The sequence below is a fragment of the Mauremys reevesii genome, linkage group 7, assembly GCF_016161935.1.
Source record: "Mauremys reevesii isolate NIE-2019 linkage group 7, ASM1616193v1, whole genome shotgun sequence".
Classification (NCBI taxonomy): Eukaryota; Metazoa; Chordata; order Testudines; family Geoemydidae; genus Mauremys; species Mauremys reevesii.
The window spans coordinates 623256-637366 of NC_052629.1; the positions used below are offsets into that span (position 1 = coordinate 623256).

The window sequence follows — 14111 nt, forward strand, 5'->3', positions numbered from 1 at the left end:
GAGGATGTACACACTACAAAACTCCTTCTGCTGACAAAATTCTCCTGCTTTGCTGACAAAATAAAACCACCTTGATGAAAGGTGTAGAGCTTTCTGTGGCAAGGTTATATTGACAGTGTCAGTGTAGACACTGTGCTTGTAAATAGCCTCGAAGAGGTGTCCCAGAATGCCCTTGCTGACTGCTCTGGTCAGCAGTTTGAACTCTGCTGCCCTGCACCCAGGTACACAGGTGTCTGCCCCTCCCCCTTTAAAGGCCCAGGAAATTTTGAAATTTCACTTCGGGTTTGCTCGGTGTGGAGAGCTCACATCGCATCTTCCCAGCTGCCCATGGCAGCTCCACGCAGCAAACGCTCTCTCGCTCAGAGCACAGTTGAGTTGTTGGATCTGCTGGCACTGTGGGAAGAGGAGGCCGTGCAGTCCCAGCTCTGTTCCAGCTGTGGGAACTTTGATACCTACAGGCAGATTTCTATGGCATGTTGAATAAGGGCTATGAAGGGAACACACAACAGTGCCATGGGAAAATAAAGGAGTTGAGGCAGGTGTACCAGAAGGCAAGGGAGTCAAACTGTTGCTCTGGCGCTGTGCCAAAGACCTGCTCCTTCTATAAGGAGCTGGACGCCATCCTCAGCAGCAACCTCACCTCCGCCAAGAGCCCTGTGGATGCTTCAGTGGGGCTGGAGACAGCAGACTTAACCCCAAAGTCATGGATGAGAGGAGGTCAAGTTGGAGGATGACGTGGAGCACACGGCAGGGTCTTCTGTTGGCACAGTGAATCAGGACCTCTTATCCAATCCGGAGGGGTCTAGCCCGTCACCGCAGTCCGACTCTGGCGTGTATGATGCAGAAGAGGAGAGCCCTGGTAAGTGATCCTTTTGTGTTGATGATGCTCAGTTACATGAGGTAAGAGCTGACCTTTGCTCTATATATTTTAGAAGTGGGAGAAGGGATAGAAATGTACAAGACTAGCGGTGTTTGCGTGTGCTTCACATTCCCCTATGCAGCTAAGCAGTGCCGCAGAACTGTGTCTTAACGCACACTGAGATTTCACGTGAATCCCCCAGAGTTTTCTCTAGGAGATTTTCCTGGAGTTACTCTCGAATCCTCTGCCAAAGGTTCCTTGGCAGAGCTGCTTTGCTCCTTCTCATGTCAACTTTCCCGTGCCAATCAGCAATCACTTGTGCCAGGGACCAAAGCAGCACAAAGGGACCCAGTCTGAAGCTGCAGGCATGCAGGAGATGCACCCTTGCATACCCTTGGGAGTGAGAGATTGGCTTCAGAGGGGAGGGAGAGGGATAGCTCAGTGGTTTGAGCATTGGCCTGCTAAACCCAGGGTTGTGAGTTCAATCCTTGAGGGGGCCACTTAGGGATCTAGGGCAAAATCAATACTTGGTCCTGCTAGTGAAGGCAGCGGGCTGGACTCGATGACCTTTCAGGGTCCCTTCCAGTTCTAGGAGATTGGTATATCTCCTATTATTATATTATAGAGACCCACACCTATGGAAAATGTCAGAATTTACAATATTGCCTGCAGTGATCCCCTTAAAAAAACACCTAAACCCTTTGCCCCATCTTGAGCCCCATCTCCCGGGCAAAACTCACTATGTTTAGGGCGTTTGCCAAGCTGTGTGCTTGCCAAAGGACAGTGAGAAACTGATTTGTATTTAAAAAGAGATGTATTTTAGGATAATTATTTAATGCTGTGCGTGCACTAACAATCATGCTTCCGCTTGCTTCTTGTGCATCTGCAGATGTGGTCTTCGAGGGAACCCCTTACACAATGGCGCAGGGCCCCCACCAGATGAGGAAGTGACTAAGGAGGACATGTTTCGAGAGATGCTCCAATCCTCAGATGCTGAAAAACACAGGGCATGGAGAGAGACTTTAAAGGAAAAATTTAAAATAGGCAGGAGAGAAAGGAGAGCCAGGAGCAATTTTTACTAGGCCAAATGCGGATGATAAAAGTGTTGGGAGCAGCAAAAGGAGATGTTGAGGACCCTAATCACACTGCAGGCAGAACGCATGCGTGCTCAGCCCCTCCTGTAGCTGATACAGAACTGCTTTCCATATCCTCCTCAAACTCCTCCCACAAATTCCTTGCAATTCCTGGTTCATCTCAGTATCCTGTTCACTCCATCCCTTTGGACAGCTTCTGGAATGACTTACAGACAGCTATAAGAGCCTATGCTGCCCTTTTTGTTTGTGTTGGTAATTGGTATTTAATAAAAACATACTCTCTGAAAGAGAAGCCAATCTTTGTCTCCTATACATGGTGGTTGCTGCTGGAATAAATACACCATGGCAATTTGATCATTATCAGTGATCTGAATGATGGGATTAATTGCATCCTCAGCAAGTTCACAGATGACACTAAGCTGGGGGGAGAGGTAGATACGCTGGATGGTAGGGATCGGGTCCAGAGTGACCTAGACAAATTGGAGGATTGAGCCAAAAGAAATCTGATGAGGTTCAACAAGGACAAGTACGGAGTCCTGCACTTAGGAAGGAAGAATCCCATGCACCGTTTCAGGCTGGGGACTGACTGTCTAAGCAGCAGTTCTGCAGAAAAGGACTTGGGGATTACAGTGGATGAGAAGCTGGATATGAGTCAGCAGTGTGCCCTCGTCGCCAAGAAGGCCAATGGTATATTAGGCTGTATTAGTAGGAGCATTGCCAGCAGATCGAGGGAAGTGATTATTCTCCTCTATTTGGCACTAGTGAGGCCACACCTGGAGTTTTGCGTCCAGTTTTGGTCCCCTCACTACAGAAGGAATGTGTACAAATTGGAGAGAGCCCAGTGAAGGGCAACGAAAATGATTAGGGTGGCTTCCACACGGCGATGCCATATGCTTCACCACTATGAGGGCACCTCTTATTTTGGTGTTCTTGTGCCAGTGTGCTGGGATGAGCTCTGCACAAAGTTCCCAGAAGGTGGCTTTCCACATCTGAAAATTCTGCAGCCACTGCTTGTCATCCCAGACCTGCGTAACAATGCAATGCTACTACGCAGTGCTTGTTTCTTGAGACCAAAAGCGACGGTACACTGTGTGCAGCTGTTCTGGAAATGCCAAAAGTAATCTGATGTTTCTTTCCATGGCACACAGCCGATCAGGCAACTCTGATTCCTATTCAGTTTAGGTCGTCATGAGATATTACATGTCCATCTGTGATGTGTTCATAACAGTGACTGCTGAAAAATGCAGCGAGGGAGTTGGAAGCCCATGGAATGATAGGATGGAAAAAATTGCATCATGGGATGTTGCACCTGCACCCATGATGCACCGCAATCTACTGTCTTCCCACAACTCCTAGCTGCAGAAGATGGGAAGCAGCACAGTGGGATAGCTACCCACAGTGCACTGCTCTCACCATTGATGCTAGAGCAGTTGTTCTCAAACTTTTGTACTGGTGACCTCTTTCACATAGCAAGCCTCTGTGTGCGACCCCTCTGATAAATTAAAAACACTTTTTAATATATTTAACACCATTATAAATGCTGGATGCAAAGCGGGATTTGGGGTGGGGGTTGACAGCTTGTGACCCCCCCATATAATAACCTCATGACCCCCTGAGGGGTCCCGACCCCCAGTTTGAGAACCCCTGTGCTAGAGCCCCAACTGGATGAGCTCTGCCAGCAGGAGTGCTGTATGAACATGCCCAAGCAATGTAATTATACCAGTTTTTGCTTGTCGGCAGAGCCTGCTCTGACAAGGCCTCAGGGTATGTTTACACTATGGGATTATTCCGATTTTACAGAAACCGGTATTTGGAAACATTGTATAAAGTCGAGTGCACGCGGCCACACTAAGCACATTAATTCGGCAGTGTGCATCCATGTACCGAGGCTAGTGTTGATTTCCGGAGCGTTGCACTGTGGGTAGCTATCCCATAGTTCCTGCAGTCTCCCCTGCCCATTGGAATTCTGGGTTGAGATACCAATGCATGATGGGGAAAAAACAGTGCTGCGGGTGATTCTGGGTAAATGTCGTCAGTCAGTACTCCCTCCGTGAAAGCAACAGCAGACAATCATTTCATGCCCTTTTCCCTGGATTGCCCTGGCAGACGCCATAGCACGGCAACCATGGAGCCCGTTTAGCCTTTTTTCACTGTCTGGTACTGCAGTGCTACACAGCAGCATCCCCTTGCCTTTAGCAAGTTAGCAACGATGGTTACCAGCCCTACTGTACCGTCTGCTGCTTTGCAAGTTGGCAATGACGGTTACCAGTCCTATTGTACCGTTTGCTGCTGTCATGGGTGCTCCTGGCTGGCCTCGGTGAGGTCGGCCGGGGGCGCATGGACAAAAATGGGAATGACTCCCCAGGTCATTCCCTTCTTTACGTTTTGTCTAAAGGTAGAGTCAGTCCTGCCTAGAATATTGGGCAAGCCTACTAAAGAACCAGAGAAGCAAAAGGCCGCTCCGGGTCAGAGCCCCAGACATCCCGCAGAAATGATGAGCTGCATGCCATTCTAGGGGGTGCCCCTGCAACAACCCCACCCGTTGCTTCCCTCCTCCGTTATCCCTCCATGTGTGTGATGAAGTAATAAAGAATGCATGAATAAGAAACACTGACTTTATTGAGATAAAACGCGGGGGAGGCAGCCTCCAGCTGCTATGATATTCCAGGCAGGACTGAATCTCCAGGAGACAAAGCTTAAAGAAGGGAATGACAGGGAATCATTCCCATTTTTGCCCAAGCGCCCCTGGCTGACCTCACTGCCAGCCAGGAGCACTCACAGGATGATGAGGATGGCTACCAAGTCAATTGCACCATCTGCCATCGGGAAGGGGAGAGGATGCTGCTGTTCAGTGCTGCAGCACCGCGTCTACCAGCAGCATCCAGTAGACATACGGTGACATTGAAAAAAGGCGAGAAACGATTTTTTTCCCTTTTCTTTCACAGGGAGAGGGAGGGAGATTGACGACATATACCCTGAACCATCCGCAACAATGTTTTTGACCCTTCAGGCATTGGGAGCTCAGCCAAAAATGCAAAAGGTTTTCGGAGACTATGGGATAGCTCGAGTCCTCAGTCCCCCCTCCCTCCATGAGTGTCCATTTGATTTGTCACGCAGCACTGTGTTGAGTCCCTGCTGTGGCCTCTGTCTGTCATAGTCTTGGAGATTTTTTCAAATGCTTTGGCATTTTGTCTTTTCGAACGGAGTTCTGATAGAACAGATTCATCTCCCCATACAGAGATCAGCTTCAGTATCTCCCATATGGTCCATACTGGAGCTCTTTTTTGATTCTGGGACAGCATGTGCTGATTGGCGCTCCACGCTGGACAAAGAGGAAACGAAATTCAAAAGTTCGCAGGGCTTTTCCTGTCTACCTGGCCAGTGCATCCGAGTTCAGATTGCTGTCCAGAGCGGTCACAATGGTGCACTGTGGGATAGCGCCCGGAGGCCAATACTGTCAAATGGTGACCACACTAACCCTAATCTGAAATCGCAATACCGATTTCCGTGCTACTCCCCTCGTCGGGGAGGAGTACAGATATCGGTATTAAGAGCCTGTTATAGCGATATAAAGGGCTTTGTTGTGTGGACGGGTGAAGGGTTAATGCGGTTTAACGCTGCTAACTTCGATATAAACGCGTAGTGTAGACCAGGCCTCAGTCTTTAGCTCTTACTGCTGCAGAAAGACCCATTAACCGATGATGCCAGTGTACGCGCAGTGGCCTCTGCCTGAGGCTGCAGCCAGCCTGATACCCGGGCTGACAGGTACGAGCAGCTCCCTAACCTCTGCCAGCTGTGAAACGGAACAGGTCGGCATTAGCCACCCAGCTGAGGGGACACCGGGGGACGGTGACAGCCCGGGCCTCGCTGCGCCGCTGTCCCTGCACGAGGCAGGTCCCCCCACACCCCGGGGGGGGGGGGCACCGGGCCCAGCGCTGCGGGGACGGGCCTGCAACGCGCACGTGCTGCTGTGGCACCGCCGGGGGGGGCCGCCGGGCCATGGAGCCCCGGTGAATGTGGGCGGGGCCTCGTCCCCAGCGGGGGGAGCAGCAAGGAGCCCCCCCGGAGCCGGCACTGCGCACGCGCTGTCAGCGAGCCCCGCCCCCCACCCCGGGGAGGGCGGACGCGCAGGCCCTCACCCCGTTTCCCCCTAGCGGCCGGCTCAGGCTGCTGCAGCCCCGCGCTTACGTCACCGTCCGCGGGCCGGCAAGTGGCCAATGGAGGCGGCCGCCGTGGGCGGGGCGCCCGGGCTAACTCGGAGTGGTCTCCGACTGCGCCACTAGGCGGGAGCGAGCGGCTGCGGGGGCCAATGGGTCTCGAGGGGGCGGGGCCGCGGCTCGCTACGGTGGCCGCGCTGGTGGGCGGAGGAGGCTCGGTTCGCTCGCCCGGCCGCCATGACCGCGCACAGCTTCGCGCTGCCGCTGATCCTCTTCTCCGCCTTCTGGGGCCTCGTGGGCGTCGCCGCGCCCTGGTTCGTGCCCAAGGGGCCCAACCGCGGGTAAGAGCCCGGGCCGCCCCCGTCGCGAGACCCCGCCCGCGCGCCCGCCCGCCCGCGCGCCGCTAACCGGCCTCTCTCTCTCTCCCCCCGCAGGGTCACCATCACCATGCTGGTCACGGGCGCCGTGTGCTGCTACCTCTTGTGAGTGCGGGCGGGGCCGGAGGGGGGGCGCGAGCCCAGCTGGGAATCGGGCCCGTCCCGCGCTCGGCGCTGCCCTCTGGGGGCTGCCCAGCGCCGTCACGTGTCCCCCAGGCCCCCGGATCGAGCCTTCGCCTCCCTTGGGGGCTGTTCCCGTGGCCACTCACCCTCCCCGTTAACAGCTCAAACCGTGTCTGTCTAATCCGGCTGTGCCCGTCCCCAGCGATCCCCACTGACTCGCTCTGTCGCGCTCCGCTGATAGAGGAGCCTTTCAGTGTAGTAAGAGGAGGCCCCGAGATATAAACCTTGGTATCTGAGGCCTGAGGCCTAAACTAAAATAAAAAGTGATGGTCAGGACTAGAGTGGTCGGAGTGGTACCGGTGCGGTGCTCTGCTTTCTCCTTGTTGGTATCACTCGGCTGCGTGCGTGTCCCCCTGTGTGCTGCCCCAGCTCTGCAGATCGCTGACCCAGCAGACCCGACGAGAACCCCCAATAACCACAGAGTCCAGTAAGGTACGAAGGCACGTCGGGCAGGTTTATTGTCGAAGAAAAGCACAGCCTCCGGCTCCCTGGCAAACGTAGTCCAAGGTGCTGCTAAGATACAGCTAGCCAGTACATATGTGCTCCCTGACAATGGACTCAGCTCAGTCAGTGGCGGGACTTTCCACTGCCCCCTCGGCTGGACAAAGACACCGCCCCAGGGATGCATTTTTATACACAGGTACAAACAAGTTACACATCACACCTGACGCATTGAGGGGCAACCCCTCTACGCAGCAAGGTACAACCCCTTTACGTAGTAAGGTGCCGCCTCTCACCTTGTACGTGTTGGTTCAAACAAAACAACTCTATCCATCATATTACCCTTTTGCCCCTGTCATTGGGATGGGCCAGCCTGGTCTTTGTTATCTGTATGGAATGTGCAAGTATGTGAATGTTCTGATATCTAGTGTTCAGTACCTTTTAGGTACATATCTTCTTGCAGCATCAGCCCTTTCCTTGACAGCTTCTGTGAGCAGGGCCTGCCTCTGGCTCACAGCTTAACTTTGCTTTATGTTAGCAAAGTCTTGACCATTACTTTAGTTTAGGCCTCAGACCGGGCCTCTGATACCAAGGTTTATATCTTAGGGCCTCCTCTTACTACATTTAGTACCTGGTATCTTTTGCTAATGAAGATTCTTTTACACTGTAATCACCTCACCTCTCCCTCTTAGTTTTGATAAACTAAACACGTTGAACTAGCAACATCTGCTCTTCAAAGGCATTTGTGCCCTCTACAGTTTTCCAAGATCCTTTTTTCAATATGAACACTAGAACTGGACTCTATTCCAATGCTAGCCTTCGCCAATGCCTACATAGAGGTAAAATCACCTCTGTGCTCCTACTCCCCAGTTCTGACATCTGCAGAATGCATTAGCCCTTTTGGCCACAGTATGGCAGGGGAGTTCACATCGAGTTGCTTGACCACTGTGACCCCCTAAATTCATTGGAGTCTCTGCTTTCTGGAATACAGACCTGCGTTCTGTAGGGCAGTGTTGGAATTATTATTATTTACCTCAGGCATTATCACGACAGTTATTTCACCAGAAATTATTTTATTAAATCCAAAGCCTGAATGGCATTTATACAGTTGCTCTAAACATGCCTAAATAATAAGCAGTTTACTATGTCTAGACAGTAACAAAACGTGTATATGATACTTACAAGCACGATAAGCCCAAGGATGCTCAGACCCATGCTGCTCAGCTCCAACATGGTCAGGCAGGTATTAGCAATGAACCCTTTAAGTGTTCACTTTTTATACCCTTCGGCAAACAAGTGATGTCATGGCCAAGCACTGACTTCAGCTGAAAACCAATTGGAGACAGTTCACCCTTATTTCCAGTCTTAATCCAGATAGCATTTGCAACCACCTTTCTCCCCAAGGCCTTTCCACCCTCCTTGCTGCCCAACAGTTTAGTCGAGAACTGAATGTTTATCTGAATGAAACAGAACTGCTCTATCTAGGTGGGACCTTAGATCGCACACTGAGTTACCATGCCCACCTGAAGAAGACAACTGCTAAAGTTAAGACGCACAACAATCTTCTTAGCAAACTGGCAGGTTCGTCTTGGGGTGCTCAAGCTCCAACTTCGGGGACGTCAGCTCTTGCCATCTCGTTTTTGGTGGCGGAGTACCGCGCACCAGTTTGGAGTCAATCGTCACACACCAATCTGGCGGATACGCAGTTACGTGCTGCCATGCACATCATCTCCAGCATCCTGCGTCCGACTCTACTCCCATGGCTTCCAGTTCTGAGCAATATCGCTCTTCCTCCTATCAGACGAGAGGCTGCCACTGGCAAGTTACTAGAGAAAGTACAAACCAACTCAAGCCTGCTGCTGCACAATGACCTTTTTAAACCACCAGCTGCGTGTTTGCCGTCACGTCGCCCATTATGGTCTCATCCGCCAGGCCAGGAGGTTAAGGTGGGAACACTCTGGCGAGAGGAATGGATCTGTTATAATCCCCAACCAGTCCCTCGTTGCCAATCCCACAATTTGCCTGACTGGGTTTGAACTGCCCCGTTGCCAATGGTCCCTGGTGAACAGGTTCCGGACCGGGCAAGGTCTCTGTGCAGCCAACAGTATCGCTGGGCCTTTGTGACAGCCCTTTGTGCAGCTGCAATGCAGCACAGACGATGACAGTCAGTCGATGAATGCCTGCTGACTAGGTTCAGCGGTGTCCTAGAAAAACTGCATCATGCCACTGAAGATCCCTTCGCTTGGCTAGACGACTATGCACACGCTAAATAAGTAACAGTTTATCCATTGCACCTGGGTTCACATAGGCTTTACTTTTTAAAATAACACTAGTATGGGTTGGGAAGGGCCATGTTGGCTCATTTTAAGACAGGTTGTTTGTCTTATTTAAAATCATCTGTTGTCACCCCTATCACCAGAGGCTTCTTTTTAGAAACATGCCCTTATCTCATCAGTTATTCTTTGAACCAGACGTCCTCCCTACTTCTTCTGTCCCTATAACTCTTGGTTTCTTTTACTTGCTAGTTAGGGCCTTTCTTACAACACATTTCTTTAACCAAACTTAAGCTCACTTTAATTCTCTAGTTTTATATTTATTCTACATGATGGCCTGCACACCTTTTACCTAGAGGTGTGACCTTGCATTTGGCTGCATTAACATGCAAGTTGTTTGGGCCCAGTTTATCAAGTGATCCGGATCGCTCTAGGTGGCTTTCCTCTCCTTATCATTATCTACCATTCTGCCGATCTTAGTGTCTTCTGCAGATTTATCAGCAGTGCTTTTATATTTACTTGCACGCTGTTGATAAAAACATTGAATGGTGTCCGGCCTAGAACTGGTTCCTCAGAACTCCGCTAGAAACACCTCCATTTGATGACGATTCCCCATTGACAGCTGCCTGTTCAGAATTCAGTCAGTTTTTAATCCATTTAATGTGTACTCTACAGATACTGTATAGTGCTAATTTTTTAATCAGAATGTCATATGGTACTAAATCAAACACCTTACAAACATCTAAGTATATTACAACTACATGGTTACCTTTTATCAATCAAACTTTTAATCTCAAAGAATGATGTTGAGTTTGTTTGACAAGACCTGTTTTCCATAGAACCATGTTGACTGGCATTAATTATATATATTCCCATCCTTTAATTCTTTATTGATTTGAGGTGGTATCAGCTTTTCCATTAGCTTGCCTGTGACTGATGTCAAGATAACTAGCCTGTAATTACCTAGGTAATCCCACTTGCTCTTTTGGCACATTAGCGCTCTTCTGGAATTTCCCTGATATTGCAAAACTTACTAAAATGAACATCAGTGGGGCAGAGAGAACAGAAATATTGACTGAACACTTCTGCCTCTTTTACCATCTCATCAAGTAATGGGCCTGGACCATTGTTAGTATTTCTTTTATTGCTAATGTACCTTCTTCGTGCCAGCCATGGACTTTTTCTTGCAGTCTTCAACTTCCCTTATACATTTTCTACACTTCATAACTAATTTATATCAATTGCTGTATTTCCTCCTATCTCCTAGTGTGTTTATATAAATTTCTAATATCTGTCTTCGCTTTCCCACTGAACCAGGATACGCTTTTAGCCAAAGTTGCCCACTTCATTGATTATGGAATGTGGGGTTTTGGGCCCTCTAAGAAGCTCTTCATAAAGAAACTCCTAATTTTTATTCACATTTTTCTGTCTAAAATTTTCCTCCCAATCAACTTCACTCATAATTTTCTTCAGGTTTGGGAAATTAGCCCTTTTGAAGCTGTGTGAGATAGACAGACAAAAATTACCAGTTGGGACTGTCCTCTGTCTATACTGAATGTAATCAAATCATGATCCCTTGTCCCCTAGGCAACCACCAACTTCTAGTCCAACGATTAATCAATCTTTATCCATCCTAATGAGGTTCAAAGTAGTTACCTCATGTTGGGAGCAATACATCTTTGTGTTAGAAAATAGTAAGTTTTAGAAACTAGGTTTTTCTTATGCTGGAGGGCTCATGCAGCCAGATCTCCCACATAGAAGTCCCCTGTACAACAACAGTCCCCCCCCGCCCCCCTTACACACATGAGCCTAAGGAGTAACTGAACCTGCTCTCTGGTTTGATTCAATGTTCTGTAACAGACCCCACCAGTACCCCATCCTGGGCTTTGTAAGTTAGCACATGGATCCATAGAATCATAGTGTCTTTAAGGTAGAGTGCCACTTCTCCCACACCCCTCTTTTAGCCACTCCATCCTTTAGAAGAGGTTGTAACCAGTGACTTTAACATTCCAGCCCTGTGAATTGACCCACAGGGTCTCGGTAATACCAGCTATAGCAAGGCCTGGTCTACACTTAAAATTTAGAATGGCGTAGCGGTGTTGCTCAGGGGTGTGAAAAATTCACACTTGAGTACCATAACTATGCCACCTAACCCCCAGAGTAGACATGGCTGGGTTGCTGGCAGAATGCTTCTGTCAGCCTAGCTACTGCTTCCTGGGGAGGTGGAGTTCCTACAGTGATGGGGAAAACCCCTTGTTGCTGTGGGAAGCATCTCCACTGTGGTATTACCACACTGTAGCTGGGCTGCTCTAGTGCCCATAGTGTACAAGCCTGTAATTTCCAATTCCTCTCGCTTCTTACCCAGATGCCTAGCACATTTCTTCACTCTTTGCCACCTTGAATTTGAACCACACATGCCCTCTTAGTATCCTCCCTTTGGGGTGTTCCGTAGTGCCTGGCAGCTCCTGCTGGTCTCCGCGGGGGAAGAGTCACTCCCTGTCTGTTCTTTGCAGCTGGCTCATAGCCATCTTGGCTCAGGCAAACCCACTGTTTGGGCCCCAGCTGAAGAATGAGACCATCTGGTATGTGCGCTTCCTGTGGGAGTGACCCGTTGCCAGCCCAGAAGGTACCAGGAAGGAGATGAGATCAGCACCCATATATCATGGTGAATGGCGCCTCCTGTGGGACAAACTACCTGGGCTTGGGGAGTTGGGGGTTTGTGGTATAGGGCCCTTCCTTGACCTGCTACCCTGGCATGGTTTGGGGTGGGGGCAAGAATTACTTTACAGAAATGAACCTGTGCAAGCCGGGGTGCTTTACTCTGCAGCTGCCTGGGCAGTTTCCGGTTGGGTTTGATTTCTGTCAGTGGCTCCTTGGGAAGGTGGTTTGCTGCTGCCTGTTAGTGCTCTGTTCTGGAGCCAAACAGAGGATCCCTGGGTTCAGCCAGGAGAGGGCCTTTCTCCCCTGTAAGTGGGTCCCCCTCTCCCTGGGGTGGCTCTTTGGGTCCCCTTCACAGGAAAGTTTGGCACTAAACATCTCCCTGTCGCTCTCTCTCAGCTTCTTCTGAAATCCAGATGTTGCCCCATCCTCTGCACCCTCCAGTGCTGTCCTGCCAGACCCTGCCAGAGCTGGACCTCAAGTCAGACCAGCTGCATCGAGAAACCAGAAAGCAAAGGGCCACCTGTGCAGCCCTGTCTGAGGCATGACCCCCACCCCAGGATGGGCCCTGAGGAGTAGGGGTTCCCCTAGCAGAGCTAGGCCCAAGCTCCCCTTTCTGAGCCAGGTACTGTAGAGGGAAGTTCCCCACCTCCTTAGCAATGGAGATGTTCTGAGGTGGCTGGCTGAGCTCTGTGGTTCCCCGGGAATTGGCTGGTGCTGAAGACAACCCCTACCCCTTTGCTTAAAAGGACCGATACAAGGACCCCGACATGCTGCTCATCAAGCATGGGAGCAGCACCAGTTGCCTCTGTTTAGCCCTTAAAGCAGGGAGTGGAGACCTGAGTTTAACCTCATGATTCCTGTTGCATGAAATCCTGCCCCCAAATCAAACCAGCCATAGAATCTTAAGCTTCTTCTGGGCCTGGAAGCCCCTATCCTCTGGACCTGTGCATGTGAGAACCAGAACCTGAGGTATCCTCTGGATACAGAGCCCCCTCAAGGTGATACCTGGGCCCCTGGAGCAGCATCCCTGCTTTCAAGCTAGGTTCTGATTGGTGGCCATTGCTATTTCTGGGAGGGTGTGTCCTGAGGAATAGGATGCTGACATGGGGAAGGGAGTGCTCTGCTAGAAGTCATGGTGAGTGGGTAGGTCAGGGTGGGACTCTGTGTCAGTCTAGAGGGAGAGGACTCCTCTTTCCCTCTCCAAGACTCCCAGAGATCCTAGTCCTGGAGCTGGTGCCACAGACACCAGGATCTCTGCTCAGAGTTCCCACTCCCACCCCCTCTTGTGTGTTCTGGTTGTGGAGCAGGTGCTGACAATCTGGGCAATGTCCTGGCCTACCCTTCCCTTTCCCATATTTACTGGTTAACCGCAGTGTATTTATTTGTCTTGTTTGGTGTTTAAATTTGTGTTGTGAAAATAAATGTTTTTCTAGTGACTCTGGCAGCAACAGCTCTAGTCTCCCTTGCCACTGCTGCAAGGTCTAGGAAAAGGCCTAGGTGCAGCATCTCTTCCTTCCCCTACCCCCTAAGCTGACCTTGCTGCAGGGGAGAAGAAATGTGGGCCTTGCCTGTACTTGGCACTGGAACAGTTTCAGGGAGGATGCAGAACATACTCCGCCCTTCTCTCTACTTCTGAGTAACATGGGGCTGTTTCTGTGTGTAGCCTTGGTCTTCTCAGAACTGCATGTGCTGGAGGCAGTATCAGCTGTGAGCGCAGTTAGCTCAGGCCTACTTTGATCTAGTAACAACAATGGGTGTGAGATTTCAGTAACCCCAGTCCTGGTGCAGGCCCCTGGCTGGGTTAGGGAGGGTAATGGGGAAGAGCAGATATCCCTCCTAGCTGGACACCTGGTGGCAAGGCTTTGTGCTGGTCTCAGGAGGTTGGTGGAACACTGCAGGGCCTGCCCCTGGGTGTCAGCAGTTCCTATATCAGTAGGTGCAACCTGGATCAGAGCTACCTATGCTGTACTGAGCACCTGGGGCAACAACAGGTGCTGATAACTGTAAACATCTGATGTGAGACACAGCATCTGTGACTGGGTGAAGCTTCTACCTTGGGGTCCCTT

At 50.5% G+C, this 14111-nt stretch overlaps 1 protein-coding gene and 1 long non-coding RNA gene across 2 annotated transcripts; one reads left to right on the forward strand and one right to left on the reverse strand.

Moving 5' to 3' along the window:
- Nucleotides 1–1654: 1654 nt before the first annotated feature.
- LOC120408973 lies at nucleotides 1655–6254 on the reverse strand. The gene is made up of 2 exons (XR_005601034.1): nucleotides 6093–6254; nucleotides 1655–1852 (listed from the first exon to the last, which is right to left on the reverse strand). It is a non-coding gene; the product is annotated as an uncharacterized LOC120408973 (long non-coding RNA).
- A 23-nt stretch (nucleotides 6255–6277) lies between these two features.
- Nucleotides 6278–14100, forward strand: ATP6V0E2 (ATPase H+ transporting V0 subunit e2). Its single transcript, XM_039546197.1, has 4 exons — nucleotides 6278–6451; nucleotides 6545–6592; nucleotides 11898–12049; nucleotides 12442–14100. The coding sequence occupies exons 1-3, from the start codon at nucleotides 6348–6350 to the stop codon at nucleotides 11989–11991; spliced, it is 246 nt and encodes an 81-aa protein (XP_039402131.1). The 5' UTR covers nucleotides 6278–6347; the 3' UTR covers nucleotides 11992–12049; nucleotides 12442–14100.
- The last annotated feature ends 11 nt before the right edge of the window (nucleotides 14101–14111 follow it).

Excerpts from the sequence above, each read along its gene's own strand:
- ATP6V0E2 (XM_039546197.1), top strand. The coding sequence starts at position 6,348 with ATGACCGCGCACAGCTTCGCGCTGCCGCTGATCCTCTTCTCCGCCTTC. Across the intron at positions 6,452-6,544 it reads CCCAAGGGGCCCAACCGCGG|GGTCACCATCACCATGCTGG; the intron begins GTAAGAGCCCGG and ends CTCCCCCCGCAG. Across the intron at positions 6,593-11,897 it reads GCCGTGTGCTGCTACCTCTT|CTGGCTCATAGCCATCTTGG; the intron begins GTGAGTGCGGGC and ends TGTTCTTTGCAG.